We start from the raw sequence: 15,342 nt of genomic DNA on the forward strand, positions 1-15,342 counted from the left end.
CACTCACCTGCTGCCATGGTTCCCACTCACCTGCTGCCATGGTTCACACTCACCTGCTGCCATGGTTCCCACTCACCATCAAAGACAGTGGTGAGGGAGTCAGGCACTAAGGGTTAGAGGTCTGGTGAAAGTGCAAATGAAGGTAGAGCTGAATCCCTAATTCTGGGACGTAGAGGGAGTGCAAGGGGCAAGACTGGGACTTGTCGAAATCACTGGCATGGATGTGGTAGCTAAAGTCTCTCGGAAACAACTCAGAGATTATATTCATGCAAGATTGAGGTCTGCCTTGAGCTGAGCCCACTACCTTCCAACGGTAATACTTTCCAAAACAGTTTCACTGAACACAGTATTCCTTCACAGAGGCATCAGTATTGGTATCCAGGATCTGTCCTGTCTTTGTGACAAAAATACCCTGGCAGAAACAGCTATAAGAAAGAAGGATTGGGGGAAGGTGGTCATAGTTCTGAGATACAGTTGATCATGGTGAGGATATCGAGGCAACAGACATGTGAGGTAGCTGGTCACTTTGCATGGGCAGTCTGGAAGCAAGAGATGAAAGCTGCTGTTCAACTGCCTCTTTCCTTCTATGTTCACCTTGGTACCCCGTCCACAGAGCGAGCAGTACTCCGTATATTTAAGGTCTCTCCTATATTCATCTTGGTACCCCATCCATGGAGTGGTACCACCTATACTTGAGGTGGGCCCGTCCACCTCAGTTAATGCCACTGTGCTGACAAACTGCCTGAGACACCTCAGCTCTGTTTTTGACACTGTTCTGTTATGAGTTACATGTTTTCTGTCATGATGAAGTTTTTCACTCTTAAACTGTCACAATGATTTAATTAAGGAAAACAAAGACCTTTTTGACTTCCTTCCAAGCTGTTTAAAATTAATTTTGTTAACAATGGCACACATGTATACAAACATATTCCGATTGCTCTCCCCATTCCCCTGCCTGGGCTCCCATCTGTATCACCTTCATCACTACCAGTTCCTTCCCCAGGCTCATGATCCTCCTGTCTGTCCCTCAAAGTGCAGTGTCCCAGATGGACACGGCCACCTGTGCTGGGATCAGAACTCTGCTCCTCTGCCTATGCAGCAAACACTACCATCCACTACGAAATCTTTTCCAGCCCAGATCATTAATGGTTGTGTTTATTTAGATTCTTCTAACTTCCTAGCTTTCATTACAACCCTCTAAGGTAACACTCCTACAGCAGACAGAGATGGTTAGGTCACTTTCCTAAGAGTCAGAGAACACACTGCTGATGAGGGCCAGTCAGAAGAGCAGACAGCTGATTTGAGGGGAGTCCTAAGAGCAAACTGCAACATCTGAAGTCACATCATTCTAATTCCTTCTAATAAAGTACAATGCCATCTCCATGATAACATGAAAACAAAGCTACAGTACAGCACACCCGCACATGAAGTGTTGTCGTACTACCCTTAAAATCAGAAAGAAAGTCTGCCTTTCCTGATTGACACACAGATGACTTCTGAACAAGCCTTTGACTGGTAACAAACATCCTGCCTTTGACTTCTTATGATAATTTGTTAACATAGGAAGAAGGTTGTTCACATTTAAGAAATACAAATACATCTCTATGGTAAGTATAAACTTCTTTTTAAAATTATAAGCAAAAGTAAAAAGCCTTGTTCTAACATTTCTACACACAATAAAAATTTGGATTATCCACTACATAAAGATGCAAGTATTTCTTAAGATGCTACAAAGCATCAGTACTTCATGCCTCCTAAGCGTGGAGTGAGCCATGGGCTTACTGCTGGAAGCAATTGCTTAGACATGCTGCTAAAATCATATATGTGGTCTGAATTTCTCAGTGAGTTAGTTCATCAGCAATTCCAACCTCCTTTGATTCTAAGAGGCTTGCTAATCTCAGAAACCCCTTTCAGTATGCTCAGGCTTCAGCACAAAGGGTCTTTTCACAGTCCACGGGGGACACACATAACTTACAGGTGCTCTGGGCAGCATTTCCAAGCACCTTCCTTTGGGGATAACATTGATGTTTTATCTTTCAAGGTCAATCAAGAAAATTCTAAAAGAAGGCACCATGGTGCTTTGAAAAGCACTGACTTCTATGTCTGAATCAACAGGATAGCCCACAGCATCAATTATTTTGGTAATTACTCTTCCCTTTCACATGCTTTGCATTGTTGAAAATAGAGAAGTAATTCTGAACTGGGCATACTGTTACACCTGAAACTGGCACAGACGAGGACAAGGAAGGATGAGCCAAGGTTAGGGTTAGCCTGGGCTATACAGCCAGGAGGCTCCACCTCAAAATAAAAGCAAATGAATTTTAGGACGTACCTCCTTACATATTTATGACTAAGCTAAATATTTTTGCTTCAGTTTGACCAGCACCGTCATATGTACTTTCTGAGGTAAATCTATATATTTTCTTTAAAACTAATTGGCTAAGGTATTTTTTTCTTACTTTTGATACATTGGGTTAACTTGATCAGATGCTGAAAGAATTTGCTAAACATGCTGTAGGGTTGCGGTTCTTCTTCTTCTTCTTTTTTTTTCATGAAAAATAGTGGCTCTAAAATAAACCTAGACAATTCCATAGGATGTGTGATCATTTTATCTTTATCCAAGTTTGTAAACACTTTTACTTTTAAAGATTTGTTCCAAGCTTTTTATCCTAATAAGTCATGTGTATCTTGCTTGACTGACAAAATGATTGAAAACCCAGTGTTCAAGAGAAATGCCATTCTTGTTTCTTTGTAAACATTTTAATGCATTGGTAATTGCTATTGTGTAAGTTACTGCTGTGTGCCATACAGTGGTTAGTAGCTATTGTCTATGGCATGCTATGGTATACAATGCTATTATGTAGGAGTTTATACTAGTAATTTATATCATACTAAATTATTACATTATAATTAAAATCACCTGTATTATTACCATAATCATTTAGTACACGAGACACTAAAATACTGTGTGATACACTGCAATAATGAGTACAGAGACTCCAGGATAATAACAACAATAACAATAAGGTGATTGTAGATTTACAACGGTCACTATAAGTTACATGGGAATCTGTTGTGGACAAAGTACCATAAGAGGAAGAAACATGGAAGAGAAAGATGTTATGTGCTAGGACCCAAGCCACTAATGCCATTAAATGATTTAACATTAACTCTGCTTGCTGATGGGTTAACTAAGCCTCCATGCCTGTCTTCATTCTACTCAGTTATGGACTAACCTCTTTCATTGGACCTGATTTAAAAAACCATTTCGCACTGTTGCATTCAAGCATAACTAGTCCACAGAAGATGTTTGTTTTGTTATATATTATTTTGAAAGCATCACAACAAAATGTGTGTTCATAAAACACAGATATTTTATCTTCAGACATGCACAGTTGTCATTATCCTCTGAGAGTGCTGCTGGTATTCCTCTCTGAGGGGAGTGGTCTGTGGATTTGTGTTTGCCCTAGGAGTGGTGTGCATACATTCTTAAAATCATTACTGCGGTCACTCACAACATTGTGTACTGTAAAATGATTGCCTCTAAATAAGTAGAGAATGAGTTTTACTTTTCTGCACAAGAAAAAATATTCTCTACAATACTGAGTAACAGGAAATATTGGAAAATTTGAAACATGGCTCAGCTAAGTACTTACATCTTGTCTTGAATGTTGCGCATGCGTTCCCCTTGCTTGAATGCCTCTCTGGCCAGGTGAAGGTGGTTGATGGGTTCTGCCACTCTCAGGGTAGGCTCCAAAGGCTTGTAACGCTGTTCCAAGACTTCCCTGATGTCTCGGAAGGGTCCCTGAAAAGACAGGAGGACCAGTGTCTCTCTGGAAGAGTCTCACAGACATCGACAACTATGGTAGAATAAGTGTGTTTAACTATTTTTAAAACACCATTTTTCTCAGAACTAAAACAAGGAAATAAAAAAGGGTATTGGGGACACACACCTTTAATCCCAGCAAATATCTGGGTTCAAGGTCAGCCTGGTCTACAGAGCAAGTTCTAGGACGGCCAAGGCTACACAGAGAAACCGTGCCTTGAAAGAAACACAACAAACAAAAAATATCACTCATCTTCTAGAATGGTTCTCTCTCATATAAGTGATTGTCTAAAAACTCTTTAAGCCTTGGCAGACTTCCCCACCATGTCATGAAGGTTTTCATGTGTGGGTTAGCAAACCCACAGTCCCAGGTTACTTTACACTGTAACATTACAGGTTTATTGTCTCTAACTCAACTAAAATGTGTACATTTATTTTAAGATAGCAAAATCATGAAAAGATTATGAGCATGAATTTTCTAAAAGTCCTCTTCTACATTAAATAAAAGCCTTTAGACAGGTGCAGAGAGAACATCTTGTATATTGCACAGTTCTGTCACCTGTCCATTAAAAAGCCTATGGCCTGTGGCTTAGGTGGGAAGTAGAAAGTGAGATATCAGTGAGCGGGGGAAAAAAAAAATCTGGGAAAGAAGGACATGAGATTCACTAGGAAGATGTGAGGAGACAGTCCCATGGTACCTGAGCACAGATAACCAGCAGAATGTAGGCAAGAATAGATGGAATATTTTAAGTTATATCTAGTCAGAAATGAACCTAGCTATTGGTATTCGTAAATCTATTTGACTCTGAGTCTTATTTCTGGGAGCATGGGGCTGGGAGGAAGAACCAGGGCCTAACTTCAACATGTGGGCGCCAACTCTTGTGTTTACTTGTTGGCTTCCTAAGCATGGATGCCACATTGCTCATCCTTATTTTATCTGAATTCTGAGGCTCAGGGTATCTGGTATGAAGAACACAGTATTTCAGGGCTACAAATGAGAGGAGAAAGTCCACAGAGGAGCCTGTGGTGAGTCCCTGCATAGCCAGCACAGACTGAGTTCACTGGGCCACCAGCCAGCCTCACAATCAGCATAGACTAGCCAAGGTATTTGCTGTGTCGTAAATGACACAGTTTGCTTTTTTTCTTAAACCACTGCATTGGAGAGGAATAATACAAAAAGGACAAAGATTTCTTATCTCATTCCTTATTCTTAAAAATGTCTCTTTTAGATGGGTTATTACTAAGAAGACACAGCTGGAGCATCTGAGAGCAGCGAGTGAAGACTGTGGGCTAATAAAAAGGAATGATTCACGCCTCATTTACGTTCACTTATGTTTTACATTAATAGAAACCAATAATAGGAACCAGTTACCATAAAAATCATGGACCGTAAATAACACAAATGGCAGATCAGTAGCATCTAGTACTTTCCGCAGCTGGACAGGAGGATTGCTATATTTGAAAGTAGTTAATGGATTTGTATTGGAAGTTTGCTTTTTAAAGATATACGAGATCATGATTCCAATCTGCTATGAGGAAACCAAAAGTCTTAAATTGGACTCTTTTGTTCTTTGAGGAGTTCAATGGTTTAAATAATTGGTATTTGGTGTATAACAGGTGCCAGTCACTCTGTGGGCCTGTTTTCACTGTGTGTAATGCAGAATAAGAACTATAACCTGGGGTTCCCTTTATCATGCATAGTGTAATACTCACTGTGGTTATGAAATCAAATATATTTCTGTTCTACAGTTAGTGTTATTGAAGAGTTATCCTGTATTTTTTTAAAAAAAAGAGTGTTTATTAAAGTTTAATCATGAATATTTTTTTAACTAAGTAGAGTTAAGGTGTCAAGAAATCATCTTTTAAATTCCAAATCCTGTGTTCGAACACTGGCATGTGGCAGCCTTAAGTGTCCTCAATGTATAGACCCTTTTATCATTGAATAAAGGAAATGTGGCTGTGGCAGTGTCAGCAAAACAGTCCTACTGTGAATAAAAAAAGAGAGGAAAAGGGGGCAGAAGAAAGGAAACAAGACCAGCAGAAAAAGAAGAAAGCAAGAATACTACAGAAAGACGGAAGAGGAAAGGAGGTGAGAGAGAATAGAGTGGGGCCTAGTGCAGAAAAATAGGGACTGTGAGGTACCGGAGCAGAGGAAAAGAAAATGACTAGAAATTAGATGACAGAAAAGCAAGAAAAGAGAAAATATATCAGTAGAGATGTTTTATAATTCCCCCTAAAATGTTGTACAAATATCAGTTAATAATATTTATTTTGTTAGTGGTTTTAAGAGAAGGAAATACGTAAGTAAAGGCAATCAAGGACACAGTTACAAAGAACAGAAGAAATACACCACAGATAAGCAGTGTAGGAATTAAGACCATGGAATGCAGGTTAGTGTCAGACAGGCAAAGGTAGTTTCTAGGATGGCCCCAACAGGTCCTGCTTGGTATTCATTGTTGAGTGGTCTCTTATCCTCCACAGAACCAGGCCAACTCGTCTTAAATAAATAGAGCAGGGTAAACACCATGGGATATCAATTCTAGCTTCTGTTTTGAGAGCTTACTCCCTCATTCTCTAGGATGGCTACCATTGAGGGAAGCCAGTGGGCACACAGTATGGCAGCTTTGTGGAGTGGACACTGAGGAAGGACAATGACGCGGCAAACAATTAGCCATGTGGATGAAGGGACCAACTGAGAGGATCTCCTTGCTGTCTTATCCTTCCAGATCACTCAAGCCTTCAGTGGAAGCAACAGCCCATGGACCCTGACTACACTCCTAACAGAACTAATGTAGTTTGGTGTAAGCCTTTACGTGCACAGAGAGCCAATACACAGAGGTTTAAATGGCAGACTCAATCCAGCTGCAGGTTGATACCATCTGTGGCAGCTTCCTTCTGCAGTTGAAATACTGAAGGGTTCACAAAGTTGTCCCTTCTGTCCAAATCTACCCTGCAGCTCAGGAAGGACTTTTTCTACCCAAGTATCACTCTCCAGATTTAGTCAAGCTTCCCTGCCTGTGCTGTGAATCTCTGGAGTGTCTCCAGTTCTCAAACTGGCACTTTTTAAATGATTCGAATGCAAGTCTCATTTATTTGGGACATAAACTATGTGTATCATTTGAGGATAGGCTATGTCAAGTCATCTGGATAGCACATGAACACATCTTTAGCGATGAAACAGTCCAGCATTGCAGCAACAATACATGTTCTAATCCATAATCAGTGTGATGTCTAATACCAGGGAGCCACTTACCAACTTCCCTGGCAACCACTTCAAAATGGCATGTTTCTTAATTAAAGTTATCTTTATGAGGAAAAAAGCTACTCTCAAAAGCAAACCATTGTTAATCATACAACACCATGGCAAGAGTAAAAAGGCCTCCCACAGGACGGGAGAAGATACTTGTACACTGTGTCACTTCCTAGTGTATGGTCAAAAACATGCTAGTGTGCTCATGAGGTTCTTTTTAATGTAGCTAACATAAAAGTGATCATACCTTTTGAGTCATGATTGGGTAAACAGTTAGGTGTATGTGTGTGTGTGTGTGTGTGTGTACACACACATATATAAACATACATACACATACATATATATGATGAATTAAATAGGGATGCCATTCTGACATAATCTAACTGACCTTAGGGACACTGTGATAAGTGAAACAGGCCATGGTAGGATGTTGGAAAAGACATCTAGAGCTTTGAAGAGGCCGAGGTGGCCAAGACAGTTTGTACATGGAGGCAGCCAGTAGTGTTCAGCCAACAGCATTAACTACCCTCATGCTACAAAAATGGACAGTGCATGGGTGTCTTGGGTGACGTTAATAAATGTCACCACAGTTGGAGTTGAGGACAGTGAGACAGAAAACCAATGCCAGATTCACACGGGGCTGCTTGGTACCTGGTACCGCTTCCTGTCGATAGGCGGCAGACTCTCTGATTGCGGGAAGGAGCGGGCGCTGGTGCACGCCAGCCAGCCACTGAGGCTGCGGGGCAACTTGTCCTTTTCTGCAGTGCTCTTCTGGTGATCCAAAGGCTTTGCCTTCTGCAGCCGCAGTTCCCATGGGTCAGGATGTTCTCGGAATGGTGAATTGTATACACCTGAAATCTAAAGAACACATTTCTTTAATTTACATATGAAATTAAATTTTATCCATTTGAGGGAGAAGTATTTTAAACTACAACTTTGGTGCTTAATCAGGTACCAGAAATGAACTTAGAATACTTTTTGTCTGGTTTAGGCCAAATATCTTAGCAACTTTCAGAACTGCAGAGTAATTTGTTTTTGAAAACTCAGTCAGAAATTTTATTTGAGAAAAAATAAGAGACCTTTAGTCATCCAATTGTATTCCTGATAGATCTGATGTGTTTTAAACTGTATGAGGAAGCCATACAGTAAAAATTTAAGTAATTGAAGCCTTCAATTACTTAAAGATACAATGTGTTTTAAGCTGTGTCAGGAAGCCATTTCTTCATTTACATAAAGGCAAGTGGGCAATGTCTGAACAAATTTAGGGTATTAATTATGTATGCAATAAATACTTGATTATTTGAATTGCTGATCATTATGCACCCAATGGGCATTTTTTTCCAACACAATGTTTTTATTGACGCTTTGGGAAATTGACATCATAGAGCCATCACACTCAGTTCCCAGTCCTTCAAAGTCTGCCCTCAGCAGCCTTGTGACCTCCCAACAAAAAATAAATAAATAAATAAACAAGTTCAATCTGTGTTATCCATATACTCGCTGCAGCCAAGTCAAACTCTCAGTGCCCTGCCCCTTAAGAGGAACGGGGTCCTTCCCGTCCCGTGCCTCGGCCAGAAGCCATCACTGTGGAGAGCTACGCTTCACCATCCCCATCACACTTTAAGAGTTCTCTCTGATGGTTTCCTGTTCAGGCTGTTGCTTTAGGAGGTGGTGGTGGTGGTTGTCACAGAAGCCTCTCATGTCCCTCTTTCCCAACTGTTCATCTGTAGTCATCAATACAACTGCTAAAGTAGCTTCCTTGCTCCTTACCATCAGTGAGAGCACAGAGCACAGGGTTCCGAGTAGTTTCTGATGACAGTACAAACCACTAGGATGGCCTCCTTCTGCAGTAGGAATATGGACTCAAGGGCCCCAGAGGACCTCAGGTGGCTGCACAGGCTTCACATCAACATGGCATTAGGTGGTAACATGGGCCCTGGAAATCAGTAAGCCCCAGGCACTTACTTCAGCATGGTCCCCGAGGCAGCATGGCCCACAACATCAACATGGCTTCAGACTGCAGCATGAACGATGGCCATCCTCATGGCCTTGGGTGGCAACACAGGCCACAAACATCAACATGGCCCTCTGCTACATCAGGGCCAAGGACCCCCACGTGTCCCTCAGCAGCTGCGTAGAACACAGACATCAGCATGGCCTCAGGTGGCAGGACATGCTATTCATGTCAACACGGAGCCTTGAGGGATCAAACTCAAAAGCCATCACCAAGGTTTCAGTCAGTAGTACAGGCTGCACACTTACATGGGTCTCTGGTTTTATCGTGGCCTGGGGCAGCTGCCTGGATCACAAACACTAGCACGGCTTCTTACGCTATCATAGGCCATGGTGGAGGAGCTCCAATCCAGAAGTAAACCACTTCTATCTTGGGAATCCATCATGGGCCAGGGTTAGGGTGGTACTGCAGCCTGGTAGTGTGTTGGGGACTGAGTCTGGGTCTGCGTAAGCTTTGGGCTGCTGCACACCGCCCTGCTGACCCCACTGGGCGGGAACATGTCCCCAGCCACCCTCAGCCCTCTCTAGTACCTGTCTTCAGTTACCTTGTATGCACAGCACAGGATCAGCTCCCTATCATACATGCATTCCTTGGAGTGGCACCCAACCCACACAAGGCGGGGCAGCGCGGACTGGTGGTTTCTGTCTCCCTCCCCATGTGAACAAATGGCGTCTATTTTAGGTCCTGTACTTGGCTAACCACTGTGATTTCATACCCATATGGAATACTGTTTATCACTCCAAGTCTGTGCACATAATGTCACATCAGGTGCCCTGCTTCTGCAGCGTCATGTTGCCCTCCACACTCTGTGGCTGACTCTGTCGCACATGGTATCAGAAGAGTGGAGACTTAGCACACGGCATCTGCCTTGCTATATGGGTTCCACAGATGCGTGGGTGAGAAACAGAGAAATCCAAGTGTAGCAGATGTCCATTTTCTATAAACCTCATGTTACTTGAGTCACAGACTGAAGAGTACCCTACTTTGATATAACTGTATTTGGTGATATTTGATCTCCAGAGATTCATAATCAAAATACATGTGCATATCTATACATGCACATGTATAAATATCCTTCATGCAAATTCACATTTGTAGGGAAAAATGAAAATTTTCAGGATGAAATGACTGGTGGCTCTGCAGACACTGAACTATATAAAGAATGTATTAAACATTTCTGTTATTCCTAAAAGAAATAGACTTTTCTTTTATGTTGTAATTAACCCATAAACATCCTGATGGCACGTTACCTCAGGGTCCCTGGTAATATTAGCTAGGACAAGTGTCTTGGAAAAACTGTCCAAAAAGACTGGAGAGATGGTTCGATGGTTCTCTACCAGTGAACTCCGGTTCAGTTCTCAGTACCTACATGGTAGCTCACAGTTGTCTGTAACTCCTGCTCCTGGGGGCCTGACACCCATACACAGGCATACATGCAGGCAAAACATCAATTCAACGCACATAAAACAAATATTTTTTTTAAAGGAAAAGAAAAATTGTCCAGGAAAAGCTTGACATTCCAAGCCAACCTTAGCCACATCCTTGTCCCCAGTTCGTCCATATGAATGTGCAGGTGCCACTCTCCTCTGACATTACCCATTACAGAATGTTCAATTTCAGTTACCCACAGCAATCAAATGGAGAACAGAGTCATGTGGGGTATGTTGGCAACCTTAGGAAACAAGATACACAGCAGACACTCCGTACATGAATCTAAACACTCAATGGAGGCAGCATCGCACCACTCAACAGGGCACAGCCCATACTGCTGCTTTACCAAGCTTTCCAAAGCTGCGAAGGTACAAGAGCACAGACTTGAGACCAAAAGGACAGGTACACGTGACCCTCTTTATCTAACTTGTTGTTTTCATTTCCTTTCTAAGACGATGCTAAGGCCTACTTGAGTTCAATTTAACCTTTTCTACTTTCCATTAAGGACTAAAATTTATTGTATATAAAATAAAGTTAACACAGACACACTTTATGCCTAAAACTATTTTCAAATTGGTTCTTCTTTGAAATCTATTCCTTATTATGAGTGATACTATTTTTAGAATGAGTAAAACATTCTATTTTTTAAGTAAAAACGGTATTCTAAGGTAACACACTTTTGCTATTCTAGAAACACAAAGTAGATAGACACACGAATAAGGCAAAGGGCAGCTGGCTTAGTGGCCACTCAGTCTGGGTTCAGTCTTTAGACGGTTGGTTCTTAGGGTGCTTTTCTAGGTCAAAAACGTACTGAGGATGAGAAGGAGCAACCAATGTTAGATTAAAAGGATGATCTTGACAAAAAATAACTACATCATATGCTCTCTGCAATAGATAGCAGAGAAGAAATACCATTTAGATTAGTGAGTGAGAGTCTAATTGGAAACCTGTTAATTTATTGCCCAAACTTCCACCACCATATAGATTAAGTTGTGAGATTTCATACAACTTAGTTAAAGGTTGTAATTTACCATTTAAAATCTCCATTGACCTGAATAACTGCTGGCATCTGTATTAACTTTGCCCATTAGGAATCCTGATCTCCTCCTGCATCTGCACGCTCGTGTATATATAGGCAAGATGGGAGATGCAAATAGACTGAGAGACATGATAGCTTTCTTAAATTATACTTTGCAACTATATAGAGACCTCCTCATGTGTATTCTCTTTGCAATTTAAATCAAATATAGATAGAAAATACATTTTAATTGAATTTCAAATGTATCATTTAAAATCTTCAAGGTGTCAGAATTTTAGAAATTAATATATTAGCTAACTTACCTCAGTAAAAGCAGTTTGTCCCCTGATTCCTCACAGCAAGCAAGTACCCTACTTATTGCTAGAGTAGCCATTTAGTTATTGTTTCTTTAAGAAAAACTTGTAAGTGTATGTTTGTCTAGACTGCCACACTCCACGATCTACCTGGTTAAGAAGAATGTTTTGCTGTGAGTCACAAAAGCCCCAGGCACCCCACCCCCAGGTTCTGTGGCACAGTTTCTCCTTTCCCCATTTTTCACAGCCTGGAAAGGCCACTGCCATGCTAGCTTTGGGGACTTCATTTTCAGCAATAATTTCCTAGAGTGACCAACACTATGGGGAAATCTGTGCTAACTGTTTGAAAAAGGAGAAAGAAAAAGAAAAAGCCTACACCTGAGCTATTTGCAGTACTGTCATGCTAACATTCAACTCAATAAGACCCAGAGCTCCCAGGGGGAGACTCTGCTAATAGCTTCCTACTGACCTCCTTGCAGCAGGCTGGGCTGCTGACTGGTGGCCCAGTGGTGAAGACCGCAAATGGGGTGTGAAAGCTGATTTTTTTAAAAAGGCTATGGATCTGACTGGTCACAAAAGAAAAAAAAAAGGCAATGAGTTATATAATAGATATTTTTTTTTCCTGAATTCCCCCCTTCAGACCGTCCATCATGGGAACTTAAGCATGACCTAGAATATTAATTATGTCGGGTTGAGCAATGAGCAAATGTACCATTTGTTACCCACTCACCCTTAGCCTTACATTAATATTTTGAACTATTCCATATTTCTAACAATCTATCAGCAGGCTTTTTCTCCTCTGTTTTTATTCTTATGCTTAAGTGCTAGATGGGAAAGTATCTGAAGGTGCAACTGATCTGAAAGCCAAGGAAGCCTTGCTTGCCTGAGCACCAGCTGTGCTGGGCTGTGTGGGCTGCAGCTCCTCCACACAGACCTTGGTTTCCTGAGTGCCCGAGGGATGCTGCAGCCTAACTTACTCTTGTCCTTTGTCACTGAGCTTTCCTCTCAGCTCCCTTCAGTGAACTGAGAAGACTATGGCTCTGGATAAGAACACCTCAGATTCCCACTGCACGGTCATTCATCTTTTAATGTCAGGCTTCACCATATAAGAAACTGACATTTGCCCAGACTTGAGAGAGCAGAGGAGAACAGGCTATCCCAGACACTTCACCTTTTTCTGTTTTTGGAAACTACAGTCAAGTCACTTAGCAAATAGAAGTCACAGACTGGCACAAAAAGAGACAAAAAAATCTAAAACCATTCTCAGGCCTCTTGATTTAAAATCTGTGAACACCATTGAATGGTACACATTTCTTAAAGGAGGCTTACCTAAAATCCACATCTCTACTAAACTTGAAGCAGATGCAGTTTGAAAGAAACCAAACAGAACAGAACACAGTAGCAGAGTCCTGACGACTTGACAAGTAAAGGTGAACCTGAGAACTGACTGGATTATTTGCCATGGAAGGGGCCGCTGGACAATGATGGCAAGACACTCCATCACAGCGTCAGCCTCCGTGTGCTAGGGGATTCACAAAAACCCCACTCACAAGTAATTGCCCTGCCCTTAACTGCCGCTCGCCTGCCACTGCTGCAGCTCAGGGTGCAGGAGGGTACTGCGGAATTGTCCCACCTGAGGACTTAGAGGAAGCATGGTCATTTCTCAGCGACTGGATTCATCCTGCATCTCAGGCTGAACTCATCACTGGGCTCTCACTAAAGTATCTGTGATATGAACATACTGACACAAAGCAAATAAAAAAATACACAAAAGCTAACCATTACTAGCCACACACACACACACACACACACACACACACACACACACACACACACGTGCTGCTTGTTTTACTGTGGTTAAGAAAAGGCAGGGCCTGGGTAGTCTCAGTAGCTGTTCTGTCTTACTATTTAAAAGCATGCTAACTTAAACCTTAGGAACCTGAAATACTTCCCACAGCCCTCCGTTTGTGACTCCTTGTCACTTTGTCTCTGAGCTATAGACCTTGCCTATCACATGCCAGGTGCTAGGTTCTGTCCTTACCCCTGCCACCAGAACAGAACTGGAAGGGAAGGGAAGGGAAGGGGAGGGGAGGGGAGGGGAGGAGCAGCGAGGAAAGAGGAAAGCAGAGTTCTTAAAGGTGTCATTCAAAGCACAGCAAAGGCCTGTTAAAGCAGAACTGAGACATGAGCATGCCGACCTCTGAGAGCTCAGACTTGCACAGCAGCACGCAGGAGCCATTTTCCACTGACATCCGCCCGTGGCTGGTGTGCTCACTTGCGGGCTGTTCTTCCAGAGGAACTCAGGAATGCAGTTCAACTGCATTCAGCCCTGATTCGCTAGAAGAAGAGTCCAGCTCTTCCCCGTCCCGGGAAGAGAGCCCGGGGCTCTGCTTGTCTGGAGGGGATCCCTAGGGCCCTCAGAGCTTTAGTCACGGAAAGGTAGCAGTGCAAAAGATGCCCCATAGATACTGTGGTTGCCTGCTGTATTGTGGAGGAATTTTTGTTTTCTTCAAGTATTTCTAAAAGGAGAAGAAACGAAGATTTAATATTATTTTACTATTATATGATCAGAGAGAAATATTTTAAATAGCTCTTTATTAAGTAAAAAAAAAAAACCTTGCATTTTCAGAAGTGAATTTGCTGTTCTCACCAATATTATACATTAAAGCATTTCCTGTGAAATGTGGATTAGAAGAAAGTAACGTAAATACAATATTCCCTAATGCTAAATAAAATCAATGACTATAGAACACCTACCAATCTGCTCAATCTAAGATATGCACAGAGGTGGCTTTCATCCCACGAGGCTATTCTTAAAAGAAAGAGGTTAGAACTCAAGACTTGGTGTGACTGGCTGTGGCATAACTGGCTGATGGTGGTTATCTCCTAGTGCCTGTTATCAAAGATACAGAACACGCTATGGAACTCAATCTCGGAGGCAAAAATCTCACAATTTGTTCTAAGGCTACATAGAATTTTGTAATAAAAATGGAAGAAAGGCACTGAGGCCAAGAGAATGACTGAAGGAGCAAGGGAGGGGAAGACATGGGGCACAGTCAGGGGACAGTAGGCTGGCCAGGGCACAGTCAGGGGACATCAATCTGGCCACTGTGGCACAAGGATATTGCCAAAATGATCTTCAGAATGTTGAGAATTTGAGTTGAATTTGGCCATAATTTTTCAATTTCTTGATTTTTCATATCTCCTTTAAAAGATAAACTTAGGAGAAAGTCCAGAGTGACCATGAAAATGATGGCAATAACTACAGTCCAAAGGGAAATCACAGATGGATGGGAGGTGAGTATGGAGAATCCTAGGAAGTGTGAAGGCAAGTTAACCTGGCCAACAACAAAGAAACTCTCTCAGATAAAGTGGTGGGTGAGCACAGACAACCAAGGCTGTCCTCTGACTTCAACATGCAGCACATTCGCATGACTACATCACACACACACACACACACACACACACACACACACACACACACACACA

General features: G+C 41.9%; 1 protein-coding gene across 1 annotated transcript in view; it reads right to left on the bottom strand.

Moving 5' to 3' along the window:
* The window catches only part of Spata17 (spermatogenesis associated 17), a 156,065-nt gene that overhangs the window by 56,127 nt on the left and 84,596 nt on the right, over positions 1 to 15,342 (bottom strand). The window contains exons 7-8 of the mRNA XM_021199319.2: positions 7,728 to 7,934; positions 3,657 to 3,805 (exon numbers count right to left, since the gene is read on the bottom strand). Of these exons, the coding sequence (XP_021054978.1) occupies positions 3,657 to 3,805; positions 7,728 to 7,934 (356 nt within the window). The remainder of the gene's footprint in view (positions 1 to 3,656; positions 3,806 to 7,727; positions 7,935 to 15,342) is intronic.

This window comes from Mus pahari, chromosome 5 (genome assembly GCF_900095145.1).
Source record: "Mus pahari chromosome 5, PAHARI_EIJ_v1.1, whole genome shotgun sequence".
Lineage (NCBI taxonomy): Eukaryota > Metazoa > Chordata > Mammalia > Rodentia > Muridae > Mus > Mus pahari.